We start from the raw sequence: 17,820 nt of genomic DNA on the forward strand, positions 1-17,820 counted from the left end.
GCGCGGAGACATGGTTCGCAAGGGTAAGATTTTATCGAAGTCATGTGAGGGGGAACCACGGTAACAACAACTTACACCAGAACAGCCCGCGCACCCCATTACGGAGTGGGGGGAGGGGGGAAATCGCAGAACAACGTGGGGAGCGCAGCACGAGTCCGTACTTCGGTACACCTCTCCGCTCGGCAGCGTCCCTGTGAGGGGCTACAGCTTGGAGGAACGAGAAGCACGAGCGTGGTGCAGCGTCATCTCCGCATTCGCTGACTCCACAAAGCCGCTGTTCATAAAGCTCAGCTTCTGCATCGGAATCGGAGTATTGCGCCGCATTGGGAGCGTCACGCCAAGAATCTGCTGCCGCACCACAGAGCGCACATTCATCGTTTCCATGAAGTCGTCGCAGCGGACGTAATCGAGGTCGCGCCAGTGGTCCAGCTCCTTCGTCACGTCCTGGCCGGCGGGCACCTGCGCTGCAGCACGCAGCACCGGCAGTACATCCAGTAAGGCACGATCCTTCTCCAGACGGGCAATCTCTTGCTGTCCTTGTTGCAGGCACTGCACCAACTCCTCCTCCATCTCCTGCGGCTTCTCCTCCTGGGTCCGGCGCAGGGCGATCATGTAGCGCTGTAACACACTGTCGTCAGGGTCGAAGGCGTCAATGCGAATGCCGTTGCGTGGCGTGAGTGGGAAGCTGCGCACGTTGTCGTCCACCATAACGATGCTGGACATCTTCCGCCCCAGCATGGGAAGGTACTTCATGTACCCTTGCTGTTCGAGCGTCTGCGTGCGTGAGAGGGCGTAGAAGTTTGCGTGACTTGTGCTGCTTTTCATCTTGTGGCTTTCCTTAGCCAGCTCCACATAACTATAAAAGGAGCGGGGCAGCTGCATCACCTGCTGCTCGAGCGCGTCAAGCACGGCGCAGCAGTACGACGCGGTTCCTGCCGTCCAAAAAATCACCTCGAACAGCTGGTTCATCTCATCCAGGAACTCTTTCAGATGCGGGCGAAGCAGTACATAGTAATCGACGAGGGGGATGACGCCCGGTACCGCTGGATCTCGGGAGTTCTCGTTGTTGTCGTCATGACGGCTCATGCCATACGTGTGTATAAGTGTTTCGTCAATGTCCAGCACCAGCGTGTGCTTCTGCTTGTTCGCCGGCAGCGGCGGCGGAAGCGGAAGTGGCCACTGCGGTTCAAATTCTTGACGCAGCCCGATGGCCACAATGGAGCGGAGCGGCTGCAATGCCGCAGACGAGGCCTGCTGCTGCAGGAAAGAGCTAGCACGCATGGCAGCCTCGATGGTGTGTAGGCGTTTTCTCTCCTTCCAACCACCAAGGGGGCGCAGCGTGATCAGATCGAAACTAACAAAGAGAAAAAAAAAAGAATAAGAACAGCAATCCCAGCTGATTGGAGAACTGTGTCTATATGTATGGTAGCACTGGACTCTGTCGATGACTGTCGTGTCGCACTCGGCTGTGAGAAATGATGTGCCGACGGAGAAAGGGGTGTACAATGGGCTGAAGAGAAGCGGACACAACCGTGACAGCAGCACCTGACAAGTGCAATGATGACAGAACCGAAGACAAGGAAGGAGATAAAGAGGGTGGCGATGGTGAAGATGCGTGAGAACCCTCCCGCCCTCTACAAGAAGAAGAGATAAAAAAAAGAAAGTGCTACGGGAAAGCTAGGATGGATCAGGACGGCGACTTCTCGAGCTCGTATTGTTACTGAAGGAGGAGGAGAATGTAGGTACATCGCTAATGGTTTGTCGAGCGCCACATCCTTCAAGGAGATCGAGATGAACGTCTGTTCAAGTTTTCTCCGGTTCCAAAAAGGGAAGAAAAATGGCGAGGGGGGATATGGTGCTCCGCGCAGTGGAACCCGTACAGCGAGGAAAGCCCACATCTGCCAATCCAGGAGATGGTGAATGACGTGCAGAGAGGCAGCAGCAGCAGCAGCAATTTCGCAAGTTCTGAAGGGGTTCGCACCTTCGCGTCTCCCCTCCCGTTATTCCACACGCATGTGCGTGGGCACGCTATCGGCGAACGGTTACACGTCTACCCCACGCCTAGGTCCTGCTCCACGGACCACTCCTGCAAGTCACCCAGCGACGTGCCAAACTTGACCGTTACACTCAGCGGCACGAGCAACTGCATGGCATGCGACATTGCTGAGGAGAGCAGCGGCACCACCGTCCGCAGGTGCTCCTTGCGCACCATGAAGACCATCTCGTCATGGATCTGAGAAAGAAGGGACACGTCGGAGCGATCATAGCGCTGCAGCACTTCCTTCGAAACGGCGAGCATCGCCATCTTCATCACGTCCGCGGCGCTGCCCTGCACTACGCTATTGAAGGCCTGCCGCTCCGCGTACGACCTTCGCGAGAGCACCGTGCTGCAGATGTCCGGCAGGTACCGCAGGCGACCACTGAGAGTGCGCACAAACCCATTGGCGCGGGTTTCCGCGATGACGCGGCGGTGATAGGTGTTGATGCCGGGAAAGGCATTTGTCAGCAACGAGGTGATGTGCAGCGCCCGATCAACCGTAACACCCATGTGCGTCGCGAGTGTCTTTGGGCCAGCGCCGTAGAGCACGCCAAAGACGACGCGCTTGGCCAGACTGCGCTCCTCAGTGCTGATGGGCTTCTTCTTGAAGACCACCTCGGCAATCGTCTGGTGAATGTCCGCCGAGGTTGTCAGGGCCTTGACCAATGCGGGGTCGCCGCACAAGTGCGCTAATACGCGTAGTTCGATCTGTTGGTAGTCTATGGACAAGAGCACGCACCCGGCAGCTGCGACAAAGCAGCCTCGAAACCCCAAAAGGTCTTCCTCGCCGTCCTCCTCGGTGGATGTGATGCCATTACGTGGAAGATTCTGAAGATTCGGCTCAACGCAGGATAGTCGTCCAGTGTCCGTACCCTCCTGAAGAAAGTTTGGGTGCAGTGTGGCGTATCCAGTCGCAGGAAGGATGACCTCGTCTGCCTGCATCGTATACGCCTCCTCCTCGCCGTTCCGCTGATTTCGTGCTGGCCGTGGCTCGGCGCCGCTAGTGCTGTGCCTGTTGCTGCCCGCATGAAGCCGGCGATCCACAAATGGACTGTCGTCGTTCACATCTACACCTTCTCTCAGCAACGGCGGCGGCTCGGCGGCGGCGCGCTCATCATCGTCGTACAGCTGCTGCTGCCCTTCCCTGGCGCCACCAGTTTCTGTCTCAGTGCCAACGCCGTCGCGAGAAACAGGTGGGCTTGTTTTCGACCTGGAGCGCACCACAGCGTAGCTCATCATCCCTTCGATATATGTCTGCCTCAGCTTCGACACCTTGCGATAGCGCAACAGACACGCAGGAAACTCGTGATGCCGCGCGAGGGCACGCAGTGTGTCCTCCGCCGTCGACAGTCGTCCCCCTTTCGTGATTATGAGACCAGTGGTACCAACCACTTCGGTACTTTCAGATTGCACCAAGTACTTACCCAGCTGAAGCACCTCATAGAGTGCCTTGCGGCACTGATCATGACTCTGTATGTTGAACTCCTCGCCGAGCTCCGGGACAAGCTTGTGGGCAAGGCCGCGTTGCCGCGCCATCTCCGCCTCGCAGCTCATTTGGTAGCGACGAACTTCATGCAGATCCACGGGCATGCCATTGTACTTGAGAAGCGCCAGCAGAGGCGCAATCCGCTTTTCCTGCCTTAGAAATGCTTGCAGGAGCCCTTTGCTGCCCAGCAGCCCGTAGAGACTGCGGTACACGGTTGCCAAGTAGTACACCTGATGGGCTAGCTGGCGCTGTGCGGGCGTCAGAGGTGGCGCAGGTGTTGTTGCAACGGCAGTTCCAGTGCTTTCTGCAAAGCTGCCCCTTGCGGGCAAGAGGCGCTCTGCATGGCTTGTCTTCTCCAGCTGCACTTTCGGTGGTAGCTTCCCACCGCAAACGTGCAAGAGCAGCTGCCCGTAGTCGTAGAGAACGCTGGTGTCCGTGTCACTTGCCCCGGCCACGGTGGTGGCAGAGCCTTCCCCCGCTAAAGCGTACGCGGGGGAAGAAGGCTTCGACAGAGTACTTGCCACGTGCAGCTGAGCCATCCACGCCATCACGCGCACATCACTGACACAGTACGACCACAGTGTGCCCTTGCAGTAAGCGAGTAGTGCCACCAGGAGCACCTGCGCGTTGAAGGTAATGAGTTCCACTCCGGGTAGCTCCGTGAGGATACGGCACAGAAACGTCAAGCCAACGGTCTGTGCCGGCAGCCCGTACATGCCGTCTTTCCACCGTATCAGAACAAGCTCCACGTGCTGGTGGCTGCGCACAGGGTCGGGGGAGGAGAAGCAGCACGAGACGCGGTGCTTCGCAGTCTTGGCGCCGCTGCCGTAGTAGGTAAAGTTAGTGCGACACTCCACACTTGCGAGTGTGGAGGTTGCGATGCTATTGCCACTGAGGGCTAACACGCCGACAAACAGGGGTGGTGCTTGGATACGATCCGGGTCGTTAAGGGCACGGCGCACGTCGCTGAACAGCCCCTCAGCTGACTCCTGCAGATAGACGTAGGGGACGGAGATTGTGGCGACCGCAGCCGGTTCACTCTGCAGGTTCGACATTGCACTCCCGCCAGCTTCGGAAGAAGCCAAGGAGAAGAGAGTGCGAGGAGTCAGCATTGCCTGCACAGTTTGGTTAGAGACACCGTGGAAGATAGCGTCGCCGCCACCGTGCCCTCTTGTCGTGCGCTTTCTTTTCTCGGTGGATACGTCCATCGCGGTATCGGTGCTGGCACAATCGCGCCTCCGTGCAGTTAGCTTCCTTCGAGCGTCAGTGCTGGACGTACTCCGTCCTTGCATGGCGGCGCTGGTCTCGTCCCGTTCACTGCCTTCGCGTGCTTCCGCCTCCTCGTCGCCGTCATTGTGGTGCGTCGTCTTCGTTTCTCTCCTCCGTTTTTTGCCGCCGCCAGAGCCGCCGCCGTTGCGCTTCGGGGGTCCACACCTTTGCGCTTCGCTACTGTGCTGCACCTTCTCGGATAGCTTAGCCAGATCCGCCTGCAGTTGACGCGTGACGTCGGCGCAGGCACCGTCGCTTGTGTCAGGGACATGCTTGGACAGCGTGGCCGGTGCCGGACTACGGATGTCAGTGCGCAACACGCTGCGTGGCGGGGGCTTCACAGTCTGCCGCTGGCACACGGTGTTCTCACCATCCGCGTGATGCTCGCCATCGTCGCTCAGGACAACTACATCGTCATTTTCGAGAGCAGATTTCACCACGGCACGGACTTTGGAGCTGGCCTCAGGGAGAGGCCACGGAGAGGCATGTGCGCTGCTTTGGTCGCCATGTGATGGAAGACCTAGCGCCGCAGCTCTGCTCTGGCGGCACTGACGTCGCAGTTGGACCTCGTTTGGGGCCTCAGCGCTGTGGAGGCGCGTGTTTTGGCGGTATAGGAGAGAGGAATTGGTGGACGTGTCTTGCTCGGGGCGGTGGCAGACGATGGTCTGTGGCTGCAGGCGTTGCCCCTGCTGCTGCTTTAACGGAGGTAACGGCTGCGACGAAACCGCTGTCCCCATCTGTAGCCCGAACTGACGCCACTTTTCTACATTCCGTGTCGTTTCCTCACTTTCAAGCGGTTTCTGAAAGCTTGGCTGTATCCACGCCGTCGTTTCGCATTGAGGGAGTCCTGAGGCAAGGTTGCCAAAGGCCGGAGCTCCTCCTCTGGCAGAGGGGGAAGACGGGCTCCCACCAGGGATGGAGCAGGCAGACCCAGACGGTTTGGTCCCGGCCGTGGAGTTGCGGTGTGTCATTGGCACGACTCGAAAGGAGTAGCGCGTGACATCAGCCGTTCGCTGAAAAGGGTCCATGTCGAGCAGTGCATGCAATCGCGCAAGTCCAGATAATCCAATGTCGGCGCCAAGGAAAACAAATGGAGAAAGAAAAGGAGCATCCCAAACAGGAGACAATGTGAAGAGCACGACGAAAGGCCTCTGCTCTCTCGTTCCGTCAATGGTGATCTCTCCGAGAGGCGGTGAGGAAAGGTGAAGAGAGAGGTGGTGAAGGGAGGAAATAAAGAGATGGAGCGGATGGGAGGAAGGGAGACACGCCTTGTAGATGGGAGAGGATGATCAGCGGCGTGGGTGGGAAGGCTGCGAGAGACAGTAAGCTCTCCCCCTTTTCTCTCTCCCTCTTGCATTTTGTGGGCATTCTCTCGGGTTTCTGCCCCGCGTCTGGGTGTCTTTGTCAGCGTGTGTGTTGGCGAGCGTGTTAGGGAGCTTTGCAAGAAGAACACAGAAAGGGAGGAGGGGAGGAGGGGTAGAGAAGGGCAGGAACGAGGAGAGAGCAGCGGCAGAAGAGATGGAAAAGTCATAAACAGAGAACACGAAGAGGCATACATGTGCTAGTGGAGCTAACAAAGCAGAGAGTGTACAAATTGAGCAGCGCAGAAGTGGGGTGGGGGAATACAGCGAGAGGGAGAAGAGGAGAGAAAGAGAGATGTAGAGCAGAGGGGGTCCAGTGGACGGCATACGCTCATGTAAAGAGAGAGGAAAAACAAAACAAAAAAATACGGTAAGAAGAGGCAAAGCAGCGAATAGAGCGGTGGGAGTGAGGGGAGGGGGGGGGAAGTACTCAAAAAGGAAAAATGGTAATCCACGCGTACGCACACACACACACACACACTCACACAGCACCTTGTATGAGCAAGAGCACGCACTGGGCGAGGAGAGAAGAGGCGCAGACAAACACGTTGCAGAGCGCCTCTCCGCAACCATCTTGACAATGCACGTGTGTGTCTGCGTGTGTGTCCCTTGTCATATTTGCCATGCTGATGTGCTGCACGCGACGTGGTGAAAAAAAAAAAAGCCACGCGCATGTACACCAAAAGGGACCACACGCAACCACGCACGCAGAATCCGGTTCAAGAGCTGCACCTGAGCGAGCGAGCGAGAGAAGTTGAGGGATGCTGTGATGCTTCCTAACGGGTTGCCACCGAGCAACACACAAGAGGGCACAGCTCGGAAACAGAAAAAAAAAGAAGGATGCCGCATCTGCAAGGCTCTTCAACTACCTCCTGCGCCCCTCCGGCAGCGAAAACGGCCGCTTCGTTGCCTCGAAGAGCGCTTGCCGGTACGTTGAATCTGCGTAGTCGTCGACGCGACGGCCGCCTAGTCGCAGAAGGCGCTCCGGTGAGCGGAGGAGGTCTAGAAGCTCCACGAAGAGAAGCTGTTCCAGGACCAAGTCACCTACTTGCCCGCTGTTGGCAGAGGAGCGGGCGAGGTACAGGTAGCGCAGCAGCTCCGCTACTGGTTCTGGATTGGCCAGCTGCAAGAGCACGACTCGGTGCGCATCGCCAGCAAAGGAGTTACGAATGTAGCTGCTCATCACCAAAACAAAGCTCGTGTAGAGAGCGATGATGCCAACGCTCGGAATCAGCGAAAAACTGCTTTGCACGATTGCCACATTCTTGGACACAATCACGAACGCCAGTGGGCTTGACGTTTCATCGATCTCCACTGCGGACGCGATCTTCGATGAGCCTGCAGGGCTGGTGGGTGCGTCGGTGGCGAGCGTGTTCTTTGCAGTGTTGCGTTGTCCATCCTCATCGCATGTTAAGCAGCTGAACCCGCTGTATTTCCCCACGCGGTGCAGCGTCAACGAGCAGTTCACCCCTCCCACGTCCAGGCCTGAAAAGAATGAGATGCCCGTTCCAGAACTCAGCACATACGGCGCGTACAGAGACGGTAATGGGACCACAACAGTACGCCACGGGCTTGCCAAATAATCGGTCGTGTCCGCTGAGTCAGCGCTATCCGCTGCATGCCACGCCTTTAGTGCATCGGCGAGAAGAGCCTGCGAGGCAGGCGGCAGCGTGTAGGACTCTTCAAAGTCAACCGCGATCATTGTGGGCTCACTTGCACGGTCACGGGTGACACGGTTGCGCACAACAAGAGTAACTGCGTCTGTTGTTTTACCGAGCCGGTCGAGAAGTTCCCGTAGAGCTGCTGGTGTGTAGGACCACATCCGAGTGCTGCATGGTGCGACATGCGCCGTCTGCCACGTGTCCGTGGCGGCAGCGTAGCGCAGAAGCTTCTCGGCTCTCACAACGGTACCTCCTCCAAAAAGGGCTGCTACGTCGTGAAAGCTGGACGGACATACGGTGCTGTCGGCGCTGAACAGCGGCACAGGTGACATCCGAGCGAAGGTCACCTCTGTCGACCAGGCTGTGACGTGGCTCGCGCGCACTTGCGGGCTAAACGTTGAGTACCAAAAAAGAGGGAAGAAGAGCACCAACAGAATGACCGTGAATCCGAACACGCCCTGGTAGAGCCGAACCAGGTAGGGGAAGCTGCGACCTTGGTGGTGGCTTGTGTAGTGCAGGTCGTGCATGTCCACGTAGCGCCGATACACCGTGTGGTGGATGTCCTCCAGTAGCATCCAATGCTGTACTTTCAATGCTGTGGCGCTGAACGACCAATCAAGCAGAACACGCAGCTCCATCAGGAATGGCACAGCGCGAAACGTCACATGGCCTACCCAATGAAGCAGATCGGTCTTGATCGTGAAGGGATCATGCAGGCGGTGCAATGCGTAGCCGTGACGTAGCTGCAGTGCGCTACACCAAAGAGAGGCGAACTTCGCAGCGAGCAGCAGAGATACCGACGCCGTAGTGGCGACTGAGGTAGTGGCACCGCGGCCTCTCTTGCTCTCTTGCACGGTGTGCCAGAGCACGTAGAGCGCGTGGTAGACAGTGGCCAGGAAGAAGTGCAACACGTATTTGGCGACAAGGGCTTGCAGCACATAGAGGATGCGTTCCAGGAAGAGGACAACGACGAGCCCCAGTGCGGTGACCACAAAGATGCCAGGTAGGTGGTTCTGCTGCACGGCGTGGAGAAGGTTGCCTTCAGAAATGGCGGCGCCCTCTGGCACAATGGCGTAGTAGGCGCAGCCAAAGAGCACGAGTGAGAGTCCGTCGAAAAAGAGTTGCGCGGCGTAGTAATCGGCACCAGCGCCACAGCGGTGCGCGTTCCAGCAGTGCAGATGACGCTTGCAGATTTTACACAGCTCTGCCACGCCCCGATACGGACTGTCATGACGTCTTTCGTGAGCGGGAGCCCCAGTGGACTCCACTGAAGTGAGGACAGCCGCCGACACGCTTACCGGCGCGTCACCCTCGCCTTCGCGACGCCACAATACGCAGTGGTCCGGATAGACGATCGACCACTGGATTGCAACAGCCGCCACGACACATCCACTCAACGCAAGATCCACCCACATGTAGCGGTGAAACTCGCTGCCGAACATGATGGACGACAATGGGGACAGCAATGGCGCCGCCGGAGCGGCTGATGCAGCCACATCGACGCGTAACACCAGCAGGCTGAGCCAGCGACAGGTGGTCAGACTCACAGATGGCCCCATGGTGAGGAGGTACACACGCGCACCACTCTTGACAAGGAAGACGAAGCTGGAGAAGAGCATCTGCAAGCGCCAGTACCATAAAGGCGGCCAGGGTCGCTGCAGCAGTGCGTACACAATGCTCGCCAATGACGGCACGAGATTGACGGCCGTGCCACTCACAGTGAATTGGACCAGCATGAGCAGTGCGCACAGATACGGCCAGTGCTGCACTGCGCAAAGCTCTAGCATTTTCCACAGAGAACGGACGTGCACAGTCTCAGGGTGAGAAGTGCTGGAAGGAGGTGCACCCACAAGGGTGCCCAGCGGCGCCGTGACTCCTTCTGCATCCGTGGATAGCGCTGCTGATGTAAAGCCTGCTTGCGAGTGCTTGGTCATCCTCTCCATGGACTGACGACATCGTTGCCGCTGAGCATGCGGTGCGTCGGCACGTGGGCCGGTTGGGCACCCACCTGCTGAATCGTCCACTTCTGCTGGAAGGGGTGCTGTATGGCGCTGCAGGTAGTCGCCGAGCAGGTCCAGCACTTTATGTGCGGCCAATCGGGCTCTGCTACGTAGACTCCTCAGCAGTGAGGACACAAGGGCACAAGCGTCTGCGGTCCTTTGCGCCCCCCCGTCGCTGGTCATTGTGGGCGGCGCCGTGGTGTATTCGGCTCTCATCTGCTCAGGACGTGCTTGGTCTTTGGGTGGCAAGGATAAGCATTGACGTGCAGCGGCTTCTTCGAATGAAGATGCGCCATCGGCCACAGACGCGCCGGGTGGCATGCCGCAGGTCATCGGCGGCCAACATTGATTAGAGCTACCGCCGCTACTGCCGTTCGGACGCAGAGAAACATCCACGTAGGTGACTCCACTCAGCCTCGAGTGACTCGCGCGAGGGCCCGAAGAGGCAACAGAAAAGGCGTAAGGGTAGTGCGCACACGAGTGTTGCAGAGGCAAGGCACAACGATTCACGCTATGCTCCCCGTTGCTGTACGCTCCGCAGCTTCTGTGGCGGACTCCAGCGTCATCTTCGTTGCCCTCCACTCCGCGTCGACCCGGGCTTCGTGTTGGTGCCCGGCTCCACCCCTGCCACATGTACGGCGACGACTCCACCTCGCTGTCATGGTGTTTCAGTGGTTCGGCAGCACTTTCACTCAGCACCACGGTTGCTGTCGCGGCGATCAGCCCAACTGTGGATTCGCTTTCCGTGATCGTCAGGCTCGGCAGCGTAGATGTGATCTCGGAGTACTGCCACGGCACAGGCCGCCCCGGGAAACAGCCGTACACGGAGGAGTTCGAGTAGAGTGGAGAGCTCCTCAGTGTGTCAGCGGTCCCACAAGCGTTGTTTCCGTGCACACGTGCATTGCTGGCAGGGAAAGGTTTATTGTGTAAGAGGGTCAGGTAGTACTCGTGACTATCGCTGCGGCTGCTGAGGTAGGATGGTAGGTGCTGCGAGTGACCTCTGTCCAGCCAGCAACAGTGACTGACGCTGGTGCCAAACGGCGCATGCCCACTCATGTGTTGTCTGTCGTGTTGGGCGTACTGGTGATTCCCACACCACGATGTCCCATGCTGCTGGGGTGCGCACGTACGCCGCCGCCCACTGCCGCTACTTCCTCGAGACGATCGAAAAAGATAGGCGTCACGCTCAAGCCGCAGCTCCTGTAGTTTGCCGTGCGCCGCTCGCTGCTGGCCAATCGCATCCGACCACTGCTTCCCATCCCTTTGCGCGAGTCCTCGCCGTAAGAGTGCGCGGCGCTCCCGCCCTCCATTGAAGCGCGCCACCGGAGAGGTCCCGTAGACAGAACCGTAGTAGCACACAAACTCTGCCCCGGCCCACCACAGTCCAATGGCTGCAATGATGCGCCAGCATGGCATCGAGTTGTGGGACGTCGCTGGCACTGCCCCGACAGCAGCGAGCCAGCGGCCGTGTTTGGCCCACACACTTGTCGTTTTGAGCGACTGTTGGATTGATGGCAGCAACACAATCACCTGCACTTCCCAAAGAAACAGCAGCATGCAGGTGTAGAGACTCCACAGCCGTTGACGGGGGTTACCTTGACGCTGCCGTTGCACCTGCCCGACACGCGATGAAAAAAGTAGCACCGTCGTCATCGCTACCGCCAGAGAAAGTAGCCCCAGCGTGGTCGCCTGTCCGACACCCGCCACGCACACCCACACCACGGAGTACGGCGCCGATGTGACGAAGCCAGCGAGGAGTCGCACTGCCACGTTCCACCAGACTCGTACGCGCGACCACGTGGAGGTGCTCGTCACAAACGAACTCGCCACCGTCAACGACGCCGCTTCGTGAGCCTCATGCGCGCATCGTCCCAGAACCCGGCAGAGAAGTAAGCACCAGCTCGTCAAACTCACGACGGCCAGGCAAGCAGCCGTCCAACAAAACTGCCGCTTTGCGTTTGGACTGTCCACTGGAACACCAAAACAGACGGTGAGAAACAACTCGGCCGCTGGTGTGGTAACCCATCCAGGTAAGGTTGAGTCTGCGGAAGACAGATCCGCTTGCTCTGACGTGTAGAGACACCCAAACAGGACGCCAGACGCACACACAGTGGCGAAACTGGTGACTGCGGTGGCAAACACCCACCCGCTGCGCGGAGCTAGGTAAAAGGACTGCACACGCACCTGAGACTGAGGCGCTGGTGCGTCACGCCGCCTGTGCTGCACCGCCATTTGCTCGTCGTCATGGCCCGCTTCGGTATGCACATTCTCAGCGATTAGCCTTTCAGTGTTCCGCATGTCCAACGCGGAGCCGGCGTAGGCGATTGTATCGTCAGCGCCGTTTCGAAGAGGGGAATACAGCTCAGCAGAGGTGTTGCCCGCATCACTGCAAGGCTCACCTTCACGGCTGTTACTTGAAGGGTCCACGGCGGGTGACAGAAGGTCATCGTTGCGCTTCATCCAGCTCGTGATTACGACAGAGCTGCGGTCTTCGCGTGGCAGCGATGGCGACTCGCGAGTGGCATGCACGGCTGACACAAACACCTCTGTGCCGCCGCCATCCTCTTTTTCTTGCACGTCTACGGTTGAAGACCCAACGACCACATGCTCAGCATTCGGAGATCCGTGTGGCTGCTGCCTCGTCTCCGGCACACCCGACGTCACTGATTCCAGACAAGAGAAGGAGAAGAAAGCAACGAGAAGCGTTGCTGCGACGATGCTCTGCCACACAACTGTCAGCACAAAGAGAAGGTGCAGTACAAGGAAGAGATAGGCGCTGTTTGCTATAGCGTACGGCAGCTCAGACATAGCGAGCACGAGGCAGCGAATGCACTAAGGAAGAGAGTGGGGTTGGGGTAAGTAGTGGGATGATGGAAGGTGTAGCTCATCAATGGAGGTGCCCTTTGTGGAGTGGCAGAGCAAGAGGGCGAGAGGAAAAAAAAAGACGCACAGAGAGGCGTAGGAGGAGGAAGAGGAAGGAGCCCCACGGTGCGCTTGGCAACTCGTGCTGGCAAGCAAAAAATCTCCCGGTCATGGATACACAGATAGAGAAAACAAGTGAAGGTTATAGAGAGTGACTGATGATGCCTGCGAGAGATGAAGATAAGGTTGGCAGTCGTCCCAAACTCTACGTAAGTCGCCTCAATCAGCACCCACTTCCACATCCCCATCACGTTCATGAGCGAAGGCGCCATACCTCATGGCCTCACATAGTTTTTTCCTTTATCGTGACGCCTTGCGGTTTATAATTCGCGCATGCCTTCGACTTGTCTTCCAGATGACGAGGACGCAATACACAAGCACAAAACAAAACTAGCACTCAAAACAGAGGTGGGATGCCCCCAAGTCTTGCCGCCTCCCCCCCTCCTCTCACGTATACTCTTGGGCTGTCGAGCAATAAATGGACGTGCCTCCTACACAACCATACAGCGACAGCTAGAGAGAGCACGGGGAAGAGGTGCAAAGACACCATCCCCGATGTCTCTTCGCTCCTCGCAAAGAACGGGCACGCAAGCGTAGAAGTAAGCCGCGGCAGACGTTCAACTGACCTCAAGTAGTTCTACTGAGTCACCGCCTTCCATTAGCGTCACGTAAGGGCGAAAAGCAGCCTTGTACGCCACGTCGTCGAGCGGCAGGGAAAGGTCGACCAAATGCTGCCAAAACTCTTCCCTGACATTCGCCCCGCGTGTCGTCGCTGCTGCTCCCGCCGCTGCATCGCCAGTAATGGCCTTCAGCTCCACTGACAATGTAGCAGACACCGCCTTGGCAGACCCACTCTCAGTGCTGCTCTTATTTCCTGTATCCGTGATGCTCCACCGCAGGCGCAGTGCCGCATCGTACGCTGTCGGCGCCAGCTTTTCATCCACCGCAGCAGAGGACGGGGATGGATCAGGAGAGGGCAACGTCGCCATTCCGCTTCGCCTCGCTCCGCCCTGGCGCATTTCCAGACAGCGGTCAGCGATTTTCTTGCCGAAGATGCCCCAGTGATCACTCCACAAAAAAAACCCACGCGTCGTGCACTCCACCGAGAGCGCGTATGGCTCCTCCCAGATCAGCGGTGTCTCCAGCACGCGCTTATTGTAGATCACTTCCTCTTCCATTGAGGGGGCACAAGGCAGGCTTGCCCGCGTTGCCGCATCCGCCTCGCGGGTTTCGCCGGTGGCGGAGACCAAGTTCGGGAAGTACGCCGGTGCGATGCTGAGGAGAATGTGAGGCTCGTTGGCAGTGACGGAGCGCACGTGGAAACCAACGGACCAGCTTTGGTATGCCCTCCATGCCTGTTCCGCCCATCCAGGAGCGCCAAAGGATTGGGCAGCTACACCACTGGTGGTGGCAGTCAGGTTCACAAGGGCGCAGCGGCCGCTAAATGCGTGATGAGTGCGCCATATCGTCGCGCTGCGTGCCTCCACAGCGTTGAGCAGCTTCCCTTGTGCATCGAACAGGTCATTGTTTCGATTCTGCTTACACAGGTGCCGCGGTGGTGCTGCTGCATCTCCCTCTGGTGCGACCCCTGTGAGAGGTGCGCCGAGGCGGTTTGGTGTCGTGGAGAGTCCCGTTGCGTATGCTTCAAATCCCCACATGAGTGATCTTGGAGAATGTGTGTATGAAGGTCAGGACTAGAGAAATGGCAGACCCACACACACACACACACACACGAAAAAATACGCAAGAGGGGGATGCGATTGAATCCGCGTACAGTTGGTAAAGAGGGAGAGAGAGGCGGAAGAAAAGTAAAGGAGAAAACAGTGGCTTGCTTCTAGGGTGAAGGTATTGTTCTTGTCGAGGGGAAGCAGAGCAGAGTGGAGGGACGGGTGGTGTGCCTGTGTGTGGGGAAGGGTGGGCGCACAGCAACGGAAAGGGGGGGCGCCAGATAGCGGAGGCACACGCGCACCCGCACCGTTCCCCTTAAAGTTGCGACTAGGCGACTAGAAAGCCACGAGGTTGGCGAAATGCAATGAGATGCACAGAAGCGCATATGTGCTCGAACTCGGGAAGAGGGGGGGAACACAACATGCGCGCACGCACACACCCACAGAAGGAGAGAACGAGGGGTGGGTGGGGGCAGAGCAATGCGAAAAAAAAAAAAAAACGAAAAAAAAAGCAAAAAAACGTGTTTAGCCTTACGTGAAGGTGTAACAAGTACATACTGAGGTGCTCTGGTGCACACCGTCAGCACGCCGCTGCCTGGCGCTCCCGATTACAGTCGTCACGAACGTAAACAGAGTCCTCTCTCAGCAGGTGGATAAGATTGCAAAAAGAGGGGAGAAGTCCTCTGCCGTATGGGGTTTCTGTTCAGAATCAGTGAAGATTCGCATATAAGCGAACCGCCGTGTCGAAAAAAAAAAGAGAGTGGGTCGAAATGTCATCATAAGAGAGCAGAAAAGCAGCTTTGCCTTGAGAGACGTGTCGCTCAGAAAAGCCCCGGCTTTAAATCAAGGGACTCTGCACGTCTCCCCGCAAAGAAGGTACGCCCACCCCACTATAGGAGAAAAGCGTTGCGCAAACCTACAAAACAGTAAGAGAGAGAGAGAGATGGGTGGGGAAGAGGAGGGGACGAGTCGCCACTAGCACAACTGTAGTGCACACGCACTGCGTGAATGCCGCAGCTCCTCTCCTAGTTCTCTTGTTCTCTACTTCTCCCCCTTTACCGTTCCCGATGCGTCTGAGAGTAGTACGGCACTGTGACGGCGTCCTCGGTGATGTCCCCGGACCGCAAACTGAGTAAACTCCTGTCATTGCTTTTTAGGCCTAATGTGGGAGTCAGCCGCGCCGCGGGCGTATTGCTGCTGATGCAAGTCATTGATACCGCCACCTGTGAAGGTGAGGCGCTTGTCACCATGCGCGTCGCCGCGTTCGCCGTGTCTGCCGTGTCTGCTTTTCGAATAGTCTGTGTACTCTCCAGAGAGGACAGCGGGGTCCGACGATCGCCATTCATCACATCTGCCGCACCACCACTAATGCCTGTGCTTGGAATGTTGATATTGAGCGGTGGGTGGAGAGGAATGGAGATCAAAGTGGGAACAAGGCCATGTGAGATGCTCGTGTTTCCACGACGCAGGCTGGAGGAGAACTTTGTTCTTTGCTTCGTCGGCAACTCGCTGCTGTCGGACAAGGAGGCCGCATCAGGGAAAAGCATGGTGTTCGTGCTGCCCGCCGCGGATGTCATCCCTCCGTGGGTGCTGGCAAGGGGGGAGTAGCCAAAGGCACCGCCAGCGCCGCGCTCCCGGTTGGATGCGAGGAAGTCCTCCAGCTTCATGTCGAGCGCCTCGCTGCCAGCGTGGGTATACCAAACCTCTGTAAGAGTGTGATTGCCGCTGCGCTCAATGCAGGCGCACAGCTCCTCAATGTCATCCGTCGAAATGTTCAGTCCGAGCATCATGAGATGCGAAAGGGAGCGGTTCCTGTGAAGGCTACGAATAATAGGGTGCAGCGGATGCTGAACCTCCTCGCGCGATGGGATCTCGGAGTTACCGCTGCTGACATCCTGTCGCGTCATATCCAACGCAGTGTAGCCCATCGTCGAGATAAGGGATATGCGCCGCTTGGTTGAGCCGCGCAGCTCCGCCAAGAGGGCAGGATGGGCGATCGCGTTGGACTGGTAGGACACATCGAGCAGGCGCAGCGCTTTATTCGTACAGAGAGCGTCACCGATTACAGCAAGCGCCTTGCTCGAGAGGTCGCAGCCGCGCAAGCTGAGGTTGAGAAGATGCGGCGCCTGTGCGATACCAATGGAAAGCGTCTGGATCGCCTCGTCGCTGAGGGGAAAGCGGAGAGTAAGTGTGGTCAGATGGCTAGAGGGGGCATTGAGCGCTGTGGCGAGCGCCTGCATGGGCTGCTGCACACTCTCTGCTGTCCAAGGGACATCCACCTCATCTGTCACAGTCGCCTTCTCACCTCCTGGGGCCTGCATCGTGACAGGTCCCACCATCCCCGGCTTTGTGCTGAAACACTCCTGCAGAGAGAGCTCCTTCAGAGCACTGTGACCGACCACGGCATCGACAAACGCGGCCATCCCCGGCGGCGTGAAGCCGTTGCGGGTGCGGTAGTTTCCGTTTCCCTTGTAAATAAAGGACACCAGCTTCGGCGTTTGCTGAATGTACGCGGAGAGGGCTGAAATGTTCTGTGCGCTGAGGGTGTCGCGGACGTCGTCCATATCGCCACTGCCTGCACTCCGCCCACGACCCACCTCGAGCTGCTCCAGGCAGAGGAAAAGTGGAGCCACGGTGGTAAAGGTTGCGATGCCGTCCGAGGTGATAAAGTTATCGGTGAGTGCGAGCAGACTCAGCTTGCATGGAAGACTCTTCTGAGATACACTCCCTGCGGCCACCGCTGCTGCCGCGGCCGCTGAGGTGCCACCTTCCACTCCCGGCATGCCGGTGTACCTGTGTATCTGACTAACAAGTCGGCGTACACCGTCGTCAGTGATTTCATTACCAGCAAAGATTACATTCTCGATGAGTGTGTCACCCAGCAGCGCACTCATCATCTCCACAAAACCATCGTCACCGGCGCGCAAGGCGCGCATGTCCAGCGTACGGATTTGGTGCCGCGGTCGATTCAGCAGTAACTGTGGCGCAGTCGTTATAGGGTCCGACACACTCTCCGGCAGGCCTTGGATGTGGTTCGCAATGACAGATATCACAGCAGAGCCAATACCAGGCGTTTTGAGATATTGTCGCCGCCACTTCATGGTAGGGACCCTCGATTCACCGGCGTGAAGGGACTCGACCAGCGCCTCCAATGCCCGCCGCCGTACGCGCGCCCTCATCTCATCAGCCGGGGCCCCCGCTGCTGCGGCTGCTCCTAAGATGGCCTTCTTAGCCGAACTAATAGTTTTCTCAGCTGCTTTGCGCTTCCCGCGCTGCCTGTCGGTCGACTCAGACGTCCTGCGAGTGTTCGATAGACCTTCCTCGCCTGGGCAACAGCACCCCATTTCAAAGTGTGCGGGTGTATTTGAGTGTAACTCTTTTGGGCCCTCTGATGATCCAGCAATTGGCTCAGCCTG

General features: G+C 57.9%; 5 protein-coding genes across 5 annotated transcripts; all 5 read right to left on the reverse strand.

Annotated features, from left to right (window-relative positions):
* Positions 1-201: 201 nt before the first annotated feature.
* LPMP_201340 (PTP1-interacting protein, 39 kDa, putative) lies at positions 202-1,281 on the reverse strand (the record flags this gene model as incomplete). Its single annotated transcript, XM_010700033.1, has 1 exon — positions 202-1,281. One exon carries the CDS (start codon positions 1,279-1,281, stop codon positions 202-204), a length of 1,080 nt encoding a protein of 359 aa, XP_010698335.1.
* Positions 1,282-2,050: 769 nt separating this feature from the next.
* On the reverse strand, positions 2,051-5,530 carry POL1A (mitochondrial DNA polymerase I protein A, putative; the record flags this gene model as incomplete). The annotated part of the gene is made up of 1 exon (XM_010700034.1): positions 2,051-5,530. One exon carries the CDS (start codon positions 5,528-5,530, stop codon positions 2,051-2,053), a length of 3,480 nt encoding a protein of 1,159 aa, XP_010698336.1.
* A 1,489-nt stretch (positions 5,531-7,019) lies between these two features.
* LPMP_201360 (hypothetical protein) lies at positions 7,020-12,623 on the reverse strand (the record flags this gene model as incomplete). Its single annotated transcript, XM_010700035.1, has 1 exon — positions 7,020-12,623. One exon carries the CDS (start codon positions 12,621-12,623, stop codon positions 7,020-7,022), a length of 5,604 nt encoding a protein of 1,867 aa, XP_010698337.1.
* Positions 12,624-13,354: 731 nt separating this feature from the next.
* Positions 13,355-14,395, reverse strand: LPMP_201370 (hypothetical protein; the record flags this gene model as incomplete). Its single annotated transcript, XM_010700036.1, has 1 exon — positions 13,355-14,395. The coding sequence occupies one exon, from the start codon at positions 14,393-14,395 to the stop codon at positions 13,355-13,357; it is 1,041 nt and encodes a 346-aa protein (XP_010698338.1).
* A 1,064-nt stretch (positions 14,396-15,459) lies between these two features.
* Positions 15,460-17,748, reverse strand: LPMP_201380 (hypothetical protein; the record flags this gene model as incomplete). The annotated part of the gene is made up of 1 exon (XM_010700037.1): positions 15,460-17,748. The coding sequence occupies one exon, from the start codon at positions 17,746-17,748 to the stop codon at positions 15,460-15,462; it is 2,289 nt and encodes a 762-aa protein (XP_010698339.1).
* Between the last annotated feature and the right edge of the window lie 72 nt (positions 17,749-17,820).

The sequence above is a fragment of the Leishmania panamensis genome (genome assembly GCF_000755165.1).
Source record: "Leishmania panamensis strain MHOM/PA/94/PSC-1 chromosome 20 sequence".
Taxonomy (NCBI): Eukaryota; Euglenozoa; class Kinetoplastea; order Trypanosomatida; family Trypanosomatidae; genus Leishmania; species Leishmania panamensis.